At 32.0% G+C, this 18,094-nt stretch overlaps 3 protein-coding genes across 4 annotated transcripts; 1 reads left to right on the top strand and 2 right to left on the bottom strand.

Moving 5' to 3' along the window:
- Positions 1-8,178: 8,178 nt before the first annotated feature.
- On the bottom strand, positions 8,179-9,740 carry LOC137929696 (ribosomal RNA small subunit methyltransferase NEP1). Its single transcript, XM_068772757.1, has 3 exons — positions 9,497-9,740; positions 8,755-8,998; positions 8,179-8,530 (listed from the first exon to the last, which is right to left on the bottom strand). Exons 1-3 carry the CDS (start codon positions 9,638-9,640, stop codon positions 8,208-8,210), a joined length of 711 nt encoding a protein of 236 aa, XP_068628858.1. The 5' UTR covers positions 9,641-9,740; the 3' UTR covers positions 8,179-8,207.
- Positions 9,741-10,474: 734 nt separating this feature from the next.
- On the top strand, positions 10,475-14,451 carry Atg5 (autophagy protein 5). 2 transcript variants are annotated; one of them, XM_068772337.1, is made up of 5 exons: positions 10,475-10,774; positions 10,934-11,139; positions 11,641-11,765; positions 11,845-12,045; positions 12,165-14,451. In XM_068772337.1, the coding sequence occupies exons 1-5, from the start codon at positions 10,619-10,621 to the stop codon at positions 12,269-12,271; spliced, it is 795 nt and encodes a 264-aa protein (XP_068628438.1). In that variant the 5' UTR covers positions 10,475-10,618; the 3' UTR covers positions 12,272-14,451. The 2 variants fall into 2 exon arrangements, with proteins under 2 accessions (XP_068628438.1, XP_068628439.1); XM_068772338.1 differs by having other exon boundaries at positions 10,735-10,800.
- LOC137929405 (torsin-1A-like) lies at positions 13,814-17,402 on the bottom strand. The gene is made up of 6 exons (XM_068772335.1): positions 17,057-17,402; positions 16,706-16,980; positions 16,486-16,637; positions 15,991-16,136; positions 15,375-15,522; positions 13,814-14,149 (listed from the first exon to the last, which is right to left on the bottom strand). The coding sequence occupies exons 1-6, from the start codon at positions 17,262-17,264 to the stop codon at positions 14,020-14,022; spliced, it is 1,059 nt and encodes a 352-aa protein (XP_068628436.1). The 5' UTR covers positions 17,265-17,402; the 3' UTR covers positions 13,814-14,019.
- Between the last annotated feature and the right edge of the window lie 692 nt (positions 17,403-18,094).

Below are 18,094 nucleotides of genomic sequence, written 5' to 3'. Positions count from 1 at the left end.
TTCTAATAACGCATGATTACAGATTTCTCTTTGCCGAGCCTGCCAACTTATTCACCGTAATTATCATATACATGGTTCCAAGAGGATGGCACAACTCTACCATAAACGGGGCCTTCGGAGTCGCAGGAGTTTAGGGCCCTAAGCTCCTACTAACTTCGGCGACTCTGAGGCGGACGATGGTTCGATGTGGTCTCAAACCATCATGATAGCACCACGAGGGTTTCGTTGGAAGCGTGAACCATATACACATACCCCGGGACGGGCTATCTAAAATAGCACGGCGCGAGGGAAGACCGCGTGGCGATCCCTGACCGGGAGATACCGCAGTCCTCCGTAGAGCGCAGAGGGCGATCACCAAGGGGGTTTTAGTGGGTAGGAGTTCCACATACGTCCTTCCCCCAGAGGCGGAGCATCTTAAATGTCCGGAATTTCCCCCCCTGTCTGCTGTCTGCCAAAAACTGATCAGTCGCTTTAGAAATATCCCGTGGTCGCTGAGGTCACCCGACTTAACTCCAATAGATATTTATGGAGCTATCTCGAAAAGAGAGTTTACAATATCAAACCCCGAACTCTTGTGAAAAAAATATATATTCGTTTAGAAATTAACTTAGTAGAACTAAGTTTACTGCATCCACATGGCGCAGGACACAAGGCTCCGTTTTGAATAGTGTGTACAATTCGACAGAAGTCAATTAGATGACGTACTCTATAAAAATTAAAGTCTGCGTTTGTATTCTATCATTTAATGCTTTTATTAAAGGTGTGTGTCAAATATAATTTTTTTTTAAAGTTTTAAAACATTCATCTGTCACCAGGCTCTAGTGCCAGGTTGTCTGTAAGAAATTACCTGGAATGACAAGACCGTACGTTGTATTGTTGTTTCTTTTCTGAGGCGTACAATAAAGAGTATTAAATAAATTAATTACTTAAATGTGGAAAACATTTTATTTTTCTAACCTGGCTTATATTGATGCCCAAGAGGTATTTGCAGATTCCGCGGATGCGGGGCCGCCTAATTCTTAGATCGCTTAGGCAAATGCTACATAAAAGAACTTGGCTCAAGATAGGAAATTGGCTTAGGCTTTCATTCGTCAATAATACTTATTTATTCTTTCAAATAGGTTTTACTAAACACTTTCAAAAAGTCAAAACGTAACTACGTATATTTAAGTACGTATTTATACATAGTGTTATAAGTCCCAATTTTCATCATATTCCACTGCCAGTTCAGGAATTTTGATTCTAATAAAGAAAGTTGAGCAAGAGTTATTATTTAGACGTAATTAAAAGACAGAAGAGAAAGAAAAAATCAAGTTTGTGTAAAATATTTAACTTGTACAGTTACATTATCATGTATTAACTTGCAATTCATTACCGATATACTATTCAAAAAAAAAAAACAGTGTTATATCACATATGGTTATTGTTTGTTTATTAAATTACATTTTCATAATAGTTACATTTTAAATTGAAAAAATAAAGTATCATAAACAATAGTTGAAAAAAAAGTGTCCTGTGTATAGATATATCTATAACTCTATTTCATGCTATAAAAATGAAGCATTTGTAACACGAAAGTCAGGTCGCGGTCAACAAAAACCTCAAAGGGGGCTTTGCCTTGCCGTAGGCGTCTATCGGCTGACCTAATGACAATGATTTGTAAAAAAAAATGTTACTTAAAGTCAACAAAATTTTTAAAATATTTCACAAACCATGAATCCTGATTATATTTTAACGAAAACCTTTGCACACTGTAAAATCTAATCTAATCTAATCAAAATTACTTTTCAAAGCCACCCGCCTCGTGACAGTTTACGCAAATTCTTTGTTACACCTGGTGTCAGCTGATTAAACTGATGGCAATGTGAAGCACTGCGTCACAGGGACCCCACGCCGCAACACAAACGGATGTAGATAACATTACGCTGCGTTGACATCACCAAAATACCTAGATCCACTGTCGGAATCCACGCGAATCGCACGTAACACTCGAGATAACGTGGGAGAATTTCAATTCTTGTAATTGCAAAACAAATAACAAATACATATATAGCCCTTTATCGTTGAAGTTTATTAAAATTAAGAATTTACAATCTCCCATAAATATAGACGTGGCTTTTCATAAGTTTTTATTTGATAATTCAATTAGGCATACTAACAGCATTACATAATACATGTTGACATAAGTTTCATTTAACAAATCACAAAATTAAACATGTTCGCCTATTGAAAGCATGCAAAATCACTTCCATAATTATGCTAGTTTAAATCACAGTTTTAGCAAATAAATAAAAAAGTATTACGACTAGTTATTTTCTTTGCGGTGAAGTTATAGAAAAACGTAGGAAGTTAAAGTAAATGTTATACGCAGTGTTTTATATTAATTCTTGAGTTCTCCAAAAGATTATTACAAGTGATACTTAAAATTTTTTAAACGCTATAAGAATACATTTTAAAATTAAAATGTAGAAAAAGAAAGTCTAAGATACATTGTGGAACTTTATTATATTTGCGTACACTCAGACCCATGAGGAAGGAGGAACATTTTAAAGACGAAATTTAGCCATTGTGTTACAACTACAAATCTATCAAATATGCACAGGTTGTTGTTTTCGTTTTGAAAGTTATCTTTGATAATGCGCGGAGATTTTACAAAGTAAATTACGACGACGTAGTGATCTCCGACGAAGCCGGTAGGTGATTTTCACGTGGTTACGGGTCAGGCGGCGTGGTCGTCAGTGAGAGGAAACCTGTTTGTCCGACGCCGCACCTCGGACCGTGGGCGTCCGCCGCACCTAACTGACGCGTAACGCGCCACCCCGAGCCCCATCAACATTCAATCTCTTAAAGCTGGATTTTTAACTGTAGCGTCCACGCTCCGTATAGTTCCGTTCATCTTTCGAATTTAAATCGAACGCTGATTCGAATTTAAATCAGAGTTTGAATTTCAATTCCAACGCACAAGAATACATAATATCATTCAAAAGTATTGTGGCCGTAGTGGCCAGCATTACAGAGCATAAATGCTACAAAACCAATTTGTGAATCGAACAATGCATTTGTTTATGATTTATTACTTATACAGGTGATTGGTGTAAAACCTACAAAGGAGTAAATAGCCCAGTTGAGGTCAATTAATGTATACCTATTTTAAGGTACACCCTATCCAAAATAAATGGTTTTTAAAAATTGTTATTTTTTTATTGTTGATGGTTACAGTGAAAAAAATGTTTTCAAATTTATGAATTTATAAATATTACAAGTAATTATTGTTTACTGTCCGTCCATGCAGACTTTGTACTGCCAGAAGTCATTATTGGCCACTTGCATTCCAGTAGAAAAAAAGTAAATTGTGTTTACGTCGTGTTTACTGAACAAATTAACTTGAAGCATTATATTGTTAACAGTGGTAATTATAAAATACGCCTTGTCCATCATTAATGTTTCGAAAATAACAAAATAAAACTTTTTAAAATAACGTCTCCGAGTTGTATTTTTATCAACCCTTATGCAAGTATTTTAAAGTAACAATATTTTACATATGATATAAAATAATTTTTAAAACATCAAATGAAATAAATTGAGCAGAAATAAAAATATCAAAGCTGCTGTTTTGTTTATAAAATAGAGTCGCAGTTCATAAGGAGTAGGTGAGAAAGAGTCTTTAACAACACATCGACATCCAAACAGGTTGATTTTATTTATAGCGTAGGTAAGGTCCGTTCTAAAATACGACAAAAAATATGATGCCAATAAAAGGACGGAAACCCATTGTTCGGTGTCATTCTGGTATTAGGAATTTTGTAAAAAAAAATTCAAGGGTCCCTTCCATAGAAATGGATGGCGAGGAATACAATCAGCCCTTTGTGTGTGCAGGCGCCGAACAGTCTGGTGGAGCGACGCGGGCGCCCGAGCCCGCCGCCATAACGTCTGGCGCGCAACCTCTTTGAATGTGCCGGCAAACTTTATATTTGAAATTTTAAAAAAAATCGATGATTGTTCGTCTTAACTTCAACCCGTCTTCGTTTATTTTATACTTAGATTAATTACGTCGTGTATGTCAGAGTTAGTACAGTTTTTACGTGCTTTGTCACGTATTAATAATTCTAAAATGGCGGCTGTGGCAGCTTGCATATACATACAATGCGGCGCGTGCACCGTGCCCGGCGCCCGCTGCGCCCACGTCCCTCAAACACCGACGGAAGATTACGAAATTAATCCGGTACTCACACAAACTTACCGCTACCGTTTTGATGAATACTCTCTCCAACGTGCGAGCTGTGTGACGTAATCACATATTTATCAACTATTTCGTAATTTATTCTATAAAAGATACAATCTCTTTTAAATTATAATTAATAATGCTGTAACTTTTTGATTGTTTATCTACGCATTTAACCAAGCTTTGTTTGAGATGTTATTAATATTCCTTTGATCGGGATTCAGTCGACTTGTACTTCATTACAGAGCTTATTAGTCACACATCACGCCACCTCGTCGAAGTGAACGTCGGCAAGTATCACAATATACATATACATATATTACCCGTATAAACGTGCGCGTTGATGACGAAGCAAACAACTCTGCATTCCACGTGGTTCCCGACTTCCTTTGATAAGGACATGAATGTTGTTTCTTGCTGCCGTTTCTTATTACTACATAAGCGGAATACCGAAAGGTATTACAGGCATTTAATTGAAAATACGTAACCGTCTAGTTGAAACAATGTACATTTTTAGCACCATTAATTTCTAAAAAAAAAGTTACTTAATGGTTTACACCGCCAAAACATCAAACTTTGTATATGAGCATAAAATGTAATTAGCAAAATACCTTTTTTTCATTCATGCAAGTTTTTGTGTTATGACGCTTGTAATGTATTGTTATACATATGCTTGGTAAATGTAAATGCGTAGAGGTTATAACCCCCGAGAAAGATATATACATGAGATATACATTGTCTTTTTTACAGACAATAATGCCGCTATTTATATTTCGCGCTCAAATTATAGAAACGTATAACAGATATTTTTGGGAAGCATTGTCTTTGTAGTCTTACAGACTTGCCGACCTATTTATACTACAGTTTTTTTTTTATTTAATATGGAATTGATCAACACAATTTAGATACAACTAATACTACACATCATAGAGTAAATATTTAAAGCAAGTCTTATTTAATCTGTCTAATTCGACTTCCAAATTCGAAGAATTGTAACCAGATAACTTTGTGGCCGCAACTAACATTTTATCCTCGGAGTGGCTAGTGCAGCTTGTTTACTATTTGCACTAGTTATTGTCTTCACCGGCTGATTGTTGTCTTTCCTTATCGGATATCAGTGTTTGCGCAATATTATTTCTTCTTTTTATGAAACAGAGTACGCGGTACTTTTCACAATTGACTTGTAGTGTTTAACTTTTGTCCAAAGTTCAAACATTCAAATTAAGCGTAACGACTCGCATATAATTGTATAATTACAAATACAAACAGATACACGTTTAAATATTTATAAGCATTTATAATGACGCGTATGTTATATGAAAAGCGACTTGTATAACAATACATATGCATATAAAATGTGTTGGTAAATGTCATTACCGTGAGTACTTCATATGTTTTATTGTAATTGAAGTTAGAAGACCATCGTGCTTTAATAGTTTTATTAATATTTCTTAACTTGTATTATGGTAAATTTTTGAGAACATATATTTTTTCTATAAGAAAATTTAAATAAATATGAAATTATGTATTATCTACATATTTAAAGTAATATTTCTTAAATGTATCTTCATTTAAGAAATATTAGTTTTAAGCAGAATATTCTTAATGTCTTTAAACGTAATCATACTCTAACTCAATAATAAGGTTATATATTATAACTATTATTTAAGTTGAAAATTCTCAATGGTAGATATGTACGCGTGCCTTATATGGCATGTTGCCGAGAATCTAGTTCCCGGAGTAAGCTGTGTGGCGCGTCGACCGCTTTCATTACACACCTTGCTTGCTGACGACTAACATTCATCCATTTGCTAACGTTTTCGAACGACTTTTCACTTTGTCATTCTAAATATCTTAGTTGGTTAAGTCGAATGGTTCAAAAATGGTTTTATTATTTGTAGGAACAATAAAATTTTATTTTGCATTACACATTCAAACTGTTTGTAAACCAAACTTTAACTGACAGAATTTTTAAGCTACTAACATATAAATACATGTGCCAGAGTAAATTTATTCAAATGGAACGAGATAGTGAACCGCTTATTATTTAGAAATATTTTAAACATGATACAGCTCCATTGCAATTTTATAAATGATACATAGACGCGATTTATTGATGATTTATGTACGTTTTTTAGTTACACTAAAATAATTTCATTATTTTTTGTCATGAATCGTAAATGTAGTTGCATCGGAAGACTAGGGTAGACAATTTATATTATATTAACACCGAATGTTTTAAACATCTTAAAAACATCATTTATTTATGTATTTAACATCACATTAACGGTAATGTTTACGAAGAATTAACTGGTGGTTTTAGACATAATTATTATATCACATTCGCATAATTCATCTGCTAAAAGAAACGCGCTGTTTCACCCTGTTCAGCTAATTGGACAGTTTGTACCGTTCAACATTTCAAACGCCTGTTACTAATTTAGCGGATGCCGCGCTATTTCCAAAACTACCGAAGGGTACAGTTTTTGTTAGCGTTTCTCACAAATACTTAGAAAAGTTTTGATTCTTTTCATTACATAGAAAGACCTGCACCGTCCAACTACCATTTATTTTTATAAAGAAATACACTTTGGGTACATTACTTTTTTATATCAGTAATTTTAGTTTTTGTAATTAAAATAATACTTATTCTCTCGCCATTTAGATCACATGTTCCTAGAAGGCGCTATAGCGCCCTCTTGTAGGCATTGATGATTTGTATAGAGGCGGTAAAAGGTTCAAAGGCAAGGGGGCGTTATAAAGAACCTCTAATTTCATTAAGAATCATGTCACTGTTTAAAATATTTATGTAAATATCAAGACTTTTTTGTAAAGTGTTCGGTAATCTATAATAGATGGACAACCTTTAACTTAGATGGATACTAACGCGTTACTTATTTTTGACTCCACGCTGCACATTAGTTACACGTATTATATCCCATTTTAAACAGAAAATAGTAATATTATCGGAATACGTACATCATTTATTGTAGGTAATTAAACGGGACACGCGTAATGAAACTTTTTGAATGAAAGGGCACGCAGCGCCTGAATAAATTAACATGCAAATTTTCTTTTAAAACTTCAGACCTAACATTTTTTTAGTATTAATTTTATTTTTGTAGCTACGGTTAATTCAGGCTTCATTTGATGCAAGTGGTGACCTTACCCTTTACCCTTCAGTACCGCTGAATAAAATGTCCTTTTATTCTAATTAGATAGAAATATATTTGAGGCATGAGCATTTCGTTTTTTTTATATTTAAGAAACGCGCGTATACTACGTGATATTATTTTATTTATATCAAAATTATTATAAACAGACACCACATGTCCATGCTACTATAAAAGAAAAAAAATTACATATAATTATGTTCAATGTTTTAACAATAACCGGCTTTTGTTGCCATTTGACATGCAATAATATCTCATCCACCAAAAGAAGAAAAACTTTGTCTTTTGAACTTCTCAAAACTTATAATTTAATGTTTTATCATAAGTAATCAAGAGATAATGAACAAGAAAGTATGACGTCATAACCTCTTTTTCGCCCGCTCAATTCTCTCAGCGTGCGAATGTCAACTAAATTTTTAGTTTTACAAAGCGCCGCACTCGCCTCTATGTGAGTAGCGCTAGACTGACCAACGATCTTCTTCTCCCAACTCGGATATCAATTCAGCTAAAGGACTTCAGAGAAAAGGTTCACTAAAGGGAATTCAAGAACGAAGTAAATACAAATTAATCAAAACAATACGTCAGGCGTCACATATCACGTAGTTTTTTTTTAATATATTAGTCCTCGGATGTCGGATCCTTGAGGCCCGAGTCCAAAGAAGTTGCAGCAAGAGTCAGAAAGGCTAACAGCGCCCAGCACTAACTGAATGTTGCCATAAGTAATGCCAAAAACGACAATAAAAAATTCTTTCTCTTTTCCACGCACCTTAAGTAAAAAAAAGCTTATTGTTAAAAATACATTTATTCTTAAATCATACAACTCCCCAAACTTCCTCAAAAGCTGTACACAACTTTGCACAAGTTAAAGCCGCTGATAAAGGATAATTGCTTATAGATATCACATCTTCAGAATAATCTACTTCCACTTTACCATGAGCCATGGCTCCGATTATTAGGACTATTGGCTCATCTTTAGGAACCAACTCACGACTACTTTGAACCATTTTGGAACTAAATGACATAGTGACTTTCCTTACTCCAACAGGTAAGTGTGATGTTATGGGATTTTTGATAACTTTGAGTAGTTTCATAGGGCCATCTGATGCTCTTATGGCAAACTTATGTAGAAGTTGTACTGTAACAAAAGATATTAATTAAATGTTGTAAAACACAGAAAATTCTAGAAATTCATAGTTTTATAATTAACTAATGAAAAATGACTATATAATGTTATATATTCACAAATTGGCTAGAATTCAAGTTGTCATTATTTCTTTAAAGGCTACAATAGTATAAAAATTACAAGGATATAGAATAGTATAAAAATCACAACAGTCAATTGTTTTTTTTTATAATTACCTATTAATCCAGCAAATCTTTTAAATGTTCTTGGTATTCTTGTCTGTGGATTAATCTCAATAAGAACATTTTTTTCAGTATGTATATAAACTTGCAAGAGACCAGCTCTATTTAAAGGTGAATCCATCAACATTAATAATGACTGATGGGTGATATCTGGGCGACACGTTCCAGGCTCTCTGTCGTTTCTACGCAGAATCCCAGCATGATCATCACAATTCAAAAGTTCAAAACTATTCCCATTCTGAAAATAGATGTACATTTTGATATATCACTTTAAATTCAATACATTTTTGATATAATTCAAGACTACTGGAAACTGGATGGAGTGCGGAACTCCATCCAGTTGCAGCACAGTTGTTGAACAGACTAACTTAGACGAGTCTAAGACATAGTTTCCCAAGCTTTTCTTATGCTTTGCTCCACTTTAACTTTTCTATATATTTTTACTCTTTCCCGATGTAACATACTTTATTTTTATATTAAAGCAAAAGGGTTAAACTCGTGTAGAGTCTCCTTTCAAATTGCCCCATTTAACTATCAAATTATCCCCTCTGAGGGGCAAAGGCCCCACGTTGCGTCTAAGGCATTTAACCAAAATGGATCCATGATAAAACAAAATATTTTGATAATACCAACTTTCTTTCAAAAGTTATTCCTTTATGAAATTATTTATGCTTTTTATTTACTTCTATTTGTGTACTATTCTGTATAACAAACATAATTCAAATAATTATTTTACCTTAACTGTTTCAAGCTGTGCATTTTCCAATATTACAATTAAACGTTTTTCCTGCTTTTTTATATGAGATGTGACTAAATGTTTTGGAATCGGATCGTACTCAAATTCGTCTTTATTTGCTGCTAACTTCCTCTTTTTACCCATGTTAACCACTGAATATAATAGTAAAGTGTAAATAAAAACAATATGACAACACGTGTTTAAAAAAACAATTTTTAAGAACCATAGAATTTGTGAACTTTAGAACCATAGACAAACAAAGTTTTCTTTTTTTTAGTGAGATTTCATTAAAAAAGGATACGATTTTAGTCACTCTCAGCACAAGTGCAAGCAAGAATTATAATGTACAATATTATATTAATTAATATTTAAATAACTACGGATTTTGAAGCTTTAGTTCTCAAAGAGAACCAGTCCATTATACTGTCTAGTTATGTAAAACCAATGAATTGCTTTAATTTATAACGATACTATGCTTACCACAAAAGTGTCCTAGTTCTATACAACTTAAATTAATATATGTGCTGTTTCATAACTTTATATAAAATGAAATTAAACAAACAAATGAACTCGTAAGGAATCAAATAATATAAATAAACTAGCTGATTCCGCAAACGTTGTTTTGCAAAAAAATTTAAGTTTTTAATTAACAAATTAAAGATAAGGATTGATCGTAGAGGGGTGAAAATTTAGGGTTGTATGTATTTTTGTACGCTGTATCATAATAAAAAAAAACCAAAAAATTTGTATAAAAAATAAAATAAAAAATTTAGGGGTGGACCACCCTCACTTAGGGGTATGGAAAATAGATAGTAGCCGATTCTCAGACCTACTGAATACGGATATAAAATTTGGTAAAAATCGGTCAAGCCGTTTCAGAGGAGTTCAAGTTCGAACACCGTGACACGAGAATTTTATATATTAGATATTTATGTCAGTCAGTGCCATAGAGTTCTTTCTGTCTAATACTATTATGATAGTGTCAGCTGTTAGAGTTTGTCTAAGCTGAGCAGTAGAAAAAACGATCAATACATTAATTATTGCCGAAAAATACAAGTACTTGTTTAATAATATACTACATAAAACTTATAATTTCAACGTTGTTCATATTAAGTGACAAATATGGCTAACGACCGAGAGGTTTTACGCGAGATATGGGACGGAAAGTTACCTATTTGTTTTCAATTAGAACAAGAAGAAATAATGGAAATTCAACAACCAGATCCATTCTACGTTATGGTTCCGAGACTTAGTTACTTTCCTTTAGTAACAGATAAAGTAAGAATACTTATAATGATTTTTAAGTAAGTTATTTGAGAATTGCTATTATTCCCTATATAATTTTTATTATCTTAGTCTCAAATTCAAGAAAATGAGTATATTAATGTGTTTCACGACAATCTACTATTACTGCACTTTACGCGTTTTATTTTTCAGATGAAAAGACATTTTCTTCGTTATATTTCTCAAGAAAATGCTGACAATGAAATGTGGCTTGATTATAATGGACAACCATTAAAATGGCACTATCCGATTGGCTTTCTCTATGACCTTTATTGCGGAAGTGACCCTCAGTTGCCTTGGACATTGACTGTACATTTCACTAAGTTTCCAGAAAATGTTCTTCTTCATTGCCCTAATAAGTAAGTATAATTAACTATGTTATTGTAGTACAATTAGCCTTCTATCTTAATAATTTTGTAATTATTTCTCCAGAATGCTAATTTGAAACAATGAATGCCCTAATTTCGTTGATCAACCTGATATAATTTTGCTTCCAATTTGGTTGAATATGTAAAGTAAAATCACAAGAAATCCCCAGGAGAAGCCCAAGTCTTAAACTTAGTTACTGTGCAAATATTTAATTAAAGCACCTTTATCAGCTAATTGACACCCCCTAATAGGCAGGCCTACCCAAAAAACCACCATGGTAATAGGTCTTGTCTCGCTTATGGTTATTAGTCTGTGATACCAAACACTTATATTTGACTCTGACACATATGCTAATAAGGTTTATTTACAAATCAATGTAAATAATAAATAACGTCTGCTTTAATTGCTCATTTAAGAACTTTAATGTACCCCAGCCAGAATACATACTTTTAAAATGCTAACTAAAATGTGGTTTTTGTAACACTTTTTAGGGATGTTGTTGAGGCACATTTTATGTCAACAGTTAAAGAAGCCGATGTACTTAAACACAGAGGACAAGTGATGTCTACAATGCAAAAAAAAGATCACAATCAATTATGGCTAGGATTACAAAATGGTATAAAAATCAATGAAAACATTATTTATTTTTATATGTGACTGATGTTTATATTTTCTTTAAACATATTACATTCTAGACAAATTTGACCAATTTTGGGCTATTAACAGAAGATTAATGGAGTCACATGGAGATAATGAAGGTTTCAAGCATGTTCCAATAAGAATATATGCAGATGATGCAACCTGTAATCAACGCCTAATAAGCCCTAAAAATAGTGATGGCAGCAGGAAGGTTCTACATCAGTTAATTGCTGAATTATTTCCTGATAAACTTGAAGGTATGACACATAACAAAATCAAAATAACATTAATATCACTTTTTATATCCTTATGTTATGTTGCCTTATTTTAATGCCCTGAAGTCCAAAAATAAATTCGCTTGGTGATTTTGTTTCAGTTCAATTAAAGACACATGGAATTATAATTCCACAAGATACACCATTGCAGTGGCTATCTGAACACATGAGCTATCCAGATAATTTTCTTCATTTATGTCTTTGTTAAGTATAATTAAACTGGAAGCAAATTTTGAAGGCAATTGCTTTATGACATTAATATATTAAAATTATACTTTTAGTTATGCTGACATGTTAGATGAGAGGTGTAAATAAAAATATTGGGTTAATATAGGCTATGATATAAAAACATGTATAGTTCACAAATTATTTAAATTATAATTTGGTAATAGAACCAAATTATAATCAGAAAAATTGTATTTTTGATACATTTGTTTCTTATTTGATTTTGAAAACTTATAATTTAGGTGTCTCTTAACTTGTTAGCAAAAGCTAGAGGATTTCGTTTAAAGTATTTTATATATTGTGAAATTGTTACATAAAAGATTTGTGATTGTTTGATGTGACTTAATTTATATAAAACTTATTTTATGCTTTTATCTCTACTTTCTCCTGCATCTGAAACATTTACTATGTCTCTCCTTAAATCACCATATTTTTGTCAGTTTGCAATTTGTTATTTTTTAACTGGTCACTTATTTAGTATGTGGAATGAAACACCAGATGTTATTGGAAAACTAAAATAAAGTAATTGTATATGTTTAGTGCTCCTTAACTAAATCTTATGATTTACATATGTATAATTTTTATTAATGGGATTAGAACTATTATTTCTTATCTGAGTCTTATGGGGTTTCATAAATTTTTATACATTGGGATAAAATTAAGTGCAGTACCTGGTGATAAATATTGCACAATGACCTTTGGAAAGAGACAGTCGACTAATTTCGGCTTCGTAGAGCATTATCTCTGTCCTACACTACCTATGACGTTTTGTCAGTCGTGCGGCAGAGACAACGCTCTACGAAGCCGAAACTAGCCGATTGTCTCTTCCCAAAGATCAATGTACAATATCTAACGACGGATATTGTATCTTTTATATTTAGTGTTGTTATTATACATTTTTTTATTTTTGAGATTTCCAACAGGTTAACAAAATTGCATATTTTAACTAGACAAACAACATAATAAAAGAAAAGAAGCGAAAATATTAGTATGGTTAAAGTAATCAGTTACATGCAATACCATAGTGAACACATATGATGGTAAATAAAACAGATAATAATAATTTAAAGTTGCACAACGACAACAAGTCCCAGCATGTTAAATATTATAAACATAACAGAAATGGGAACATTGTACATGATATTAGAGTTATTCATGGTATTACAGTATCAAAGTAGTTAAAAAAATAAGTTGTAAAAAATAACTTAAAAATATATTTAGCTTAAATAATGTTAAGTGACACTTTGTGGAATGACTGAAGATGGTAACTTTATAGTATATCAATAATACTGTTATTGTTGATTCATAGGAATAGCCTATGAATGTTAAAAGATAATTTCGAGGGTAATGATACTAATATTCTTGCTTCCTTACATGTGAATTTGTTTAAAATATTTTATTTTAGTTTTTTGATAAAACTCTAAAATGAAGCAAATATTCCTCTACATTAAATGCATGTTAAGATATTATAATAAAGTTATTTAAAAGTCCTTCACTAGTACATTGCTTTGCTTAATGTAGGAAATTCAATTATGATTGTAATATATATAAACAAAATTTCTATTAAAATTTTAAAAAACTTTTTTATTAACACAATATTCACAAGCAACAAGTAAAATCGATTAAAAAAGAACAAAAATACCAAGTTAAATTAAAGTTAGCTTTTAGCTGAGCTTAGTGTTTATCTTAAGCCTACATTTATCAATCTATATAAAATTATATCATAGTTTTTCATAACTCCTCTTTTGTCTTATACTTTTGTATTATATAAGGAATGTGTTTTATAAATCGTTTACAGCCATTATTTGCAAAAATGGGTTGTTCTTCAGATGGGCCATATGTAATTATTGATAAAGCGTCTCTGAAAAGATAGAGTTTAACATTTAATTAGTATGGAAAACAAATATTTAATTATGTAATAATTTAGTGAGGCACTACATATAGTTATTACAGTACTGTTAAACCAAGTACAGGTGGTAAGAATTATGACTTGTTTGGGTCTTCATTAAATATAAGTGTACGCCCACCAAATGAAACTGGCCATCACATATATATGTCAGGATTAAGCCTTAGGATATACTTTGGCTTAATACTGTTAGTCGGGTAACCCTACAGCACGTGTTCACTTTGTCCAGCATTTTGAAGGTTAAATAAACAGATATTGACAGAATTTTGTTTTTTTTTTTAGTTTTATCAATTATGCACAAAATAAAACGCAGTGTTACTCCATTCTTTTTGAGCCTCAAGAAAGCTCGCAGCAGTGACGGCGTCACATGCCCTTTTATACAACGCAAGTAATAGGCTCTCGAATTTGTCATGTAGAGGCCTAGTAGACCTATAGGGCGAATACTTACAAATATATACCCATCTCAGCCCCCTGAAATGGATCTGTTCTTAGAATCTGCCAACAATAATGATGCCTTGTAGGAGCCTCGCAGACGCCTTACGGCTCTCCCTCCACTACTTATTTGCCGCTGCGGAAACAGAGTACACCCTCTACTCCGTAGCTCTTCTGCTTAGATCAGCGACCTTTCCACGCTAACAGTACACCTTGGTCCAGCCATTCAGGCTACCATGAGTAAGATAGGTATCAGTATAGTAGATAGGGATTGATAGGTTGATGAAATTAGTAAATTCTCTATAAAGATTTGTTGAAACATAAAGATGTTGCATATCTACAGCTCTAGATCTTACTTCATTTTTTCAACCATAGTACATCCACAGTTGGACAAATGGCGCCCAATAGACTTTCAACAAGAGAAGTTGGAAGTGACCTTTACAAGGTCTTGTCCAATTTGTGGATGGACACACACAACACTGCTTGCCAATGTATGGTATACACTCCTGGTTCTTAAGGCGCCAGGGGCACCAGTTGTGTGCGTTAGTGTTCTTCCCATTGCCTTCTTAACATGTTAATCCTCTAGGCTATATCAGTTACTTTAATTTGTCTACGGATATCCTCATTCATAATTTGATCTTGTAGGGAAAACCTGAACAAAGCCCTCTCAATGCAATGTTATGCAGAAAATTTTGTTGAAAGAACAAAAAAGAGTTTCATTAAGAAGTTTAAAATACAAAATACTTACGCCATCATCTGTTCTGTTGGATGAAATACACCAAGTGAACGAAACTCTGCTAAAGCACACATCTCAACATGGCGTTGTTCTAATGGCAGGAATGGTATGTAATGATCAATTAAATGTTGGGCAATAGTGGAAGACTTTTCGAAACCACCTAAAACACATTAAGACATAGGTTTTGAACAATTAAAAACCTTAGTATAAACAACAATAAATATTTTGTAACATCAACAATTTTTATTTGCCAGATAGAATCAAAACAAGAATTATGTAGTCATCAAACATTGTTATTTGGTTATGTTTTCATGTGTCAAGCATTAATAATACATTTACTTCTCTTAAGCTTTTACACCTGCGTTTGATGTGATTGAAGTTATGTTGCTAGCCTATTTTAGGTTTGTACAACTTCAACTAAATTGAGCTCACGGCAACAGATTTGTGACTTAAACATTGAATCTGGATGATTTTATTCCAGTTACATCAATGACATTCACATAGTGAGGGACTATACCCACATAGGTATAGTTTTATAATGATTGTGTGGTGCACCGTGCCCATTGCCCATGAAGTGGTATGCTTGTACACTCATAATCAATTACCCTAAATAAAAAAAAATACTAACCTGTATAATATGCAGATCGTCTTATTGTTGGTTCAAAATGATGGAATTTCACTTCATTTCTTGTTATACCTTGGCTGTACAACTCTAAAAGATTAGATGTAATTTCTGGGCCACCAGTATTAGATATAAAAATGAATATACTGTTTCTGCAATGAATACAAACATTTTTTTTTATATTTTTGAAACTAAAATTCAGAATCTTTTTTAATATCAAGGAATGTACTGATTATAAGATATGAACCAAGTAATCACTAGATTTGTTTAAGCTCTATGCTATAAATTTAATATAAATACATAATTTTGTTAAAAAAAAAATTAATGTTACAAGTAACCTAGCCAACACTGCCCCCTACAATGGGAGCAACTCTTAATAAAAAATAAAATATTGACAGACTGCGCTTAGTTGGGATGTTGCAAATGTAACTGATACATTTTTTTTTAAATCATTCTGAAATATTTAATTATATTTTTAACATTTTCAGCACAAGCCATTACCTGTAGTCAATACCATCAACAGCATGATGATGGTCAAGCATTGGCTTTATTGTATCTAAAATATCCGGACACATGTCATGAATCTCATCAAATATAATCAAGGATGTAGAACACTTGCTCACAACTTGATTTACTTTGGCAATTAATTCTTTCTGAAAAGTGTTACAAATTTATTATTAATAATGCAAAAGTTTTAATATTTAAGTACTCTTGTGCATACTTTTGTCTTATCCTTATCAGTGCAATCAAAATCCTTTTTTCCCATAAATATCTTGACAAATTTACTCTCCATTCCTTTAGCATAAATTGCTTCTGCTATCATTGATGTTGCATAATTTTTACCTACTCCAGACCATCCATGTAGGCTTATGACTAAGGCTTTGCTACTTTTTCTGTTACTGTCATATATAGATTCTTTATGAGCTGTTAATATATTAACCAATTCATTTACAAGCGGCTGACCAAATAACCTTTGTGAAAATGAAATTTTTAATTCTGTTAAAGAAAAAAAAATAATGTTTAACTAGATTTTAAAAGTAAAACATTTAAAAAACATCACTGATATACATACTGTTCAAATCATATGGTATGTGTTCTTTATTGCAACATTCCATATAACGACAGACAGTATTATCTTGAATAGTACTCCATCCAAACCACGTAGCAAAACAAGTTCCACCACCCAATAAAACCATGGAAAGTATTTCGGATAAGCCATAGTTCACATTTACCAAAATAAACAAAAATATGTATGGTAAGAAGTTTAACTTAAAAATCATTATAAATAAGAAATTAAAAGAAATGTTTCTGAAATTGCAGTTATCATAAATATTATGTAATTCAGTACAGATGTAGTTACTACAGTAATATTGTATTTTTTAAATAATACATTCCTTTGCTTTAGAACCCACCCTACCAGTTACAAATTTTATAATCCTAAATGAAATTTTGACATTTGAATTATGCTGCCATGTATATAATCCTAAATTTTTAATACATTTTTTTGGTCACAAAATATATTGTTTATTGCTATTTTACATAAGTTATTTATAAAGAATAAATTAATTTTTAGCTTTAAGTTCATTATCGAGATGTATTGTTATTGGCAAAAAATTACTAAACTTCATTCAAAGTAATAACGCACTTTAAGTAAAAATTTATCAAAATAAAAAAGTTTTAATTATTCAATTCGGGTTCTACATAATATCAATTCTAATTCGTATCAATATATGTATATATATATATACATATATATATAGAATAAATCATTTTAAGGAATTAGAATTTTGTTCAAACATTCTGCCGTCAACATAAAACATTCACAACGTTTCTTAATAATTTGAAAAACTTTCTATGAATCACCATTTATCATTTTTAGTTAGTAATTTACATAAATCACAGATCAAATCAAATAATGTCGCAGGAAGAATGCCAGACAAGTCTAATATACGAACGAAACGAAACTAAAATTGGATGTTCTTATTAATTTTTTAACGTTCAATAAATTGATCATTTTTTGTAATCATTGTCAAAAATTTCCTCAACACCGTAGTTAAAGCTATTTATACCAAAGTCTTGTATCGCTTAAAAACTTCACCCTCTATTAGAG

The sequence above is a fragment of the Battus philenor genome, unplaced genomic scaffold (assembly GCF_028537555.1).
Source record: "Battus philenor isolate CCGP_79_NKW_IND1 unplaced genomic scaffold, ilBatPhil1.0.hap1 SCAF_5, whole genome shotgun sequence".
In the NCBI taxonomy this organism is placed as follows: domain Eukaryota; kingdom Metazoa; phylum Arthropoda; class Insecta; order Lepidoptera; family Papilionidae; genus Battus; species Battus philenor.
This window is presented reverse-complemented; position numbering and strand designations above follow the sequence as displayed.

What these genes read in the sequence shown, in the direction of transcription:
- Atg5 (XM_068772337.1), top strand. Translation starts at nt 10,619, where the DNA reads ATGGCTAACGACCGAGAGGTTTTACGCGAGATATGGGACGGAAAGTTA. An exon ending in CTTCTTCATTGCCCTAATAA is followed by an intron (nt 11,140 to 11,640) that starts GTAAGTATAATT and finishes AACACTTTTTAG; the next exon opens with GGATGTTGTTGAGGCACATT. An exon ending in ATTTCCTGATAAACTTGAAG is followed by an intron (nt 12,046 to 12,164) that starts GTATGACACATA and finishes ATTTTGTTTCAG; the next exon opens with TTCAATTAAAGACACATGGA.
- LOC137929696 (XM_068772757.1), bottom strand. Translation starts at nt 9,640, where the DNA reads ATGGGTAAAAAGAGGAAGTTAGCAGCAAATAAAGACGAATTTGAGTAC. An exon ending in CACAGCTTGAAACAGTTAAG is followed by an intron (nt 8,999 to 9,496) that starts GTAAAATAATTA and finishes ATCTATTTTCAG; the next exon opens with AATGGGAATAGTTTTGAACT. An exon ending in AAGATTTGCTGGATTAATAG is followed by an intron (nt 8,531 to 8,754) that starts GTAATTATAAAA and finishes CTTTTGTTACAG; the next exon opens with TACAACTTCTACATAAGTTT.
- LOC137929405 (XM_068772335.1), bottom strand. Translation starts at nt 17,264, where the DNA reads ATGATTTTTAAGTTAAACTTCTTACCATACATATTTTTGTTTATTTTG. An exon ending in GTTGATGGTATTGACTACAG is followed by an intron (nt 16,137 to 16,485) that starts GTAATGGCTTGT and finishes TATTCATTGCAG; the next exon opens with AAACAGTATATTCATTTTTA. An exon ending in CCAACAGAACAGATGATGGC is followed by an intron (nt 14,150 to 15,374) that starts GTAAGTATTTTG and finishes CTATCTTTTCAG; the next exon opens with AGACGCTTTATCAATAATTA.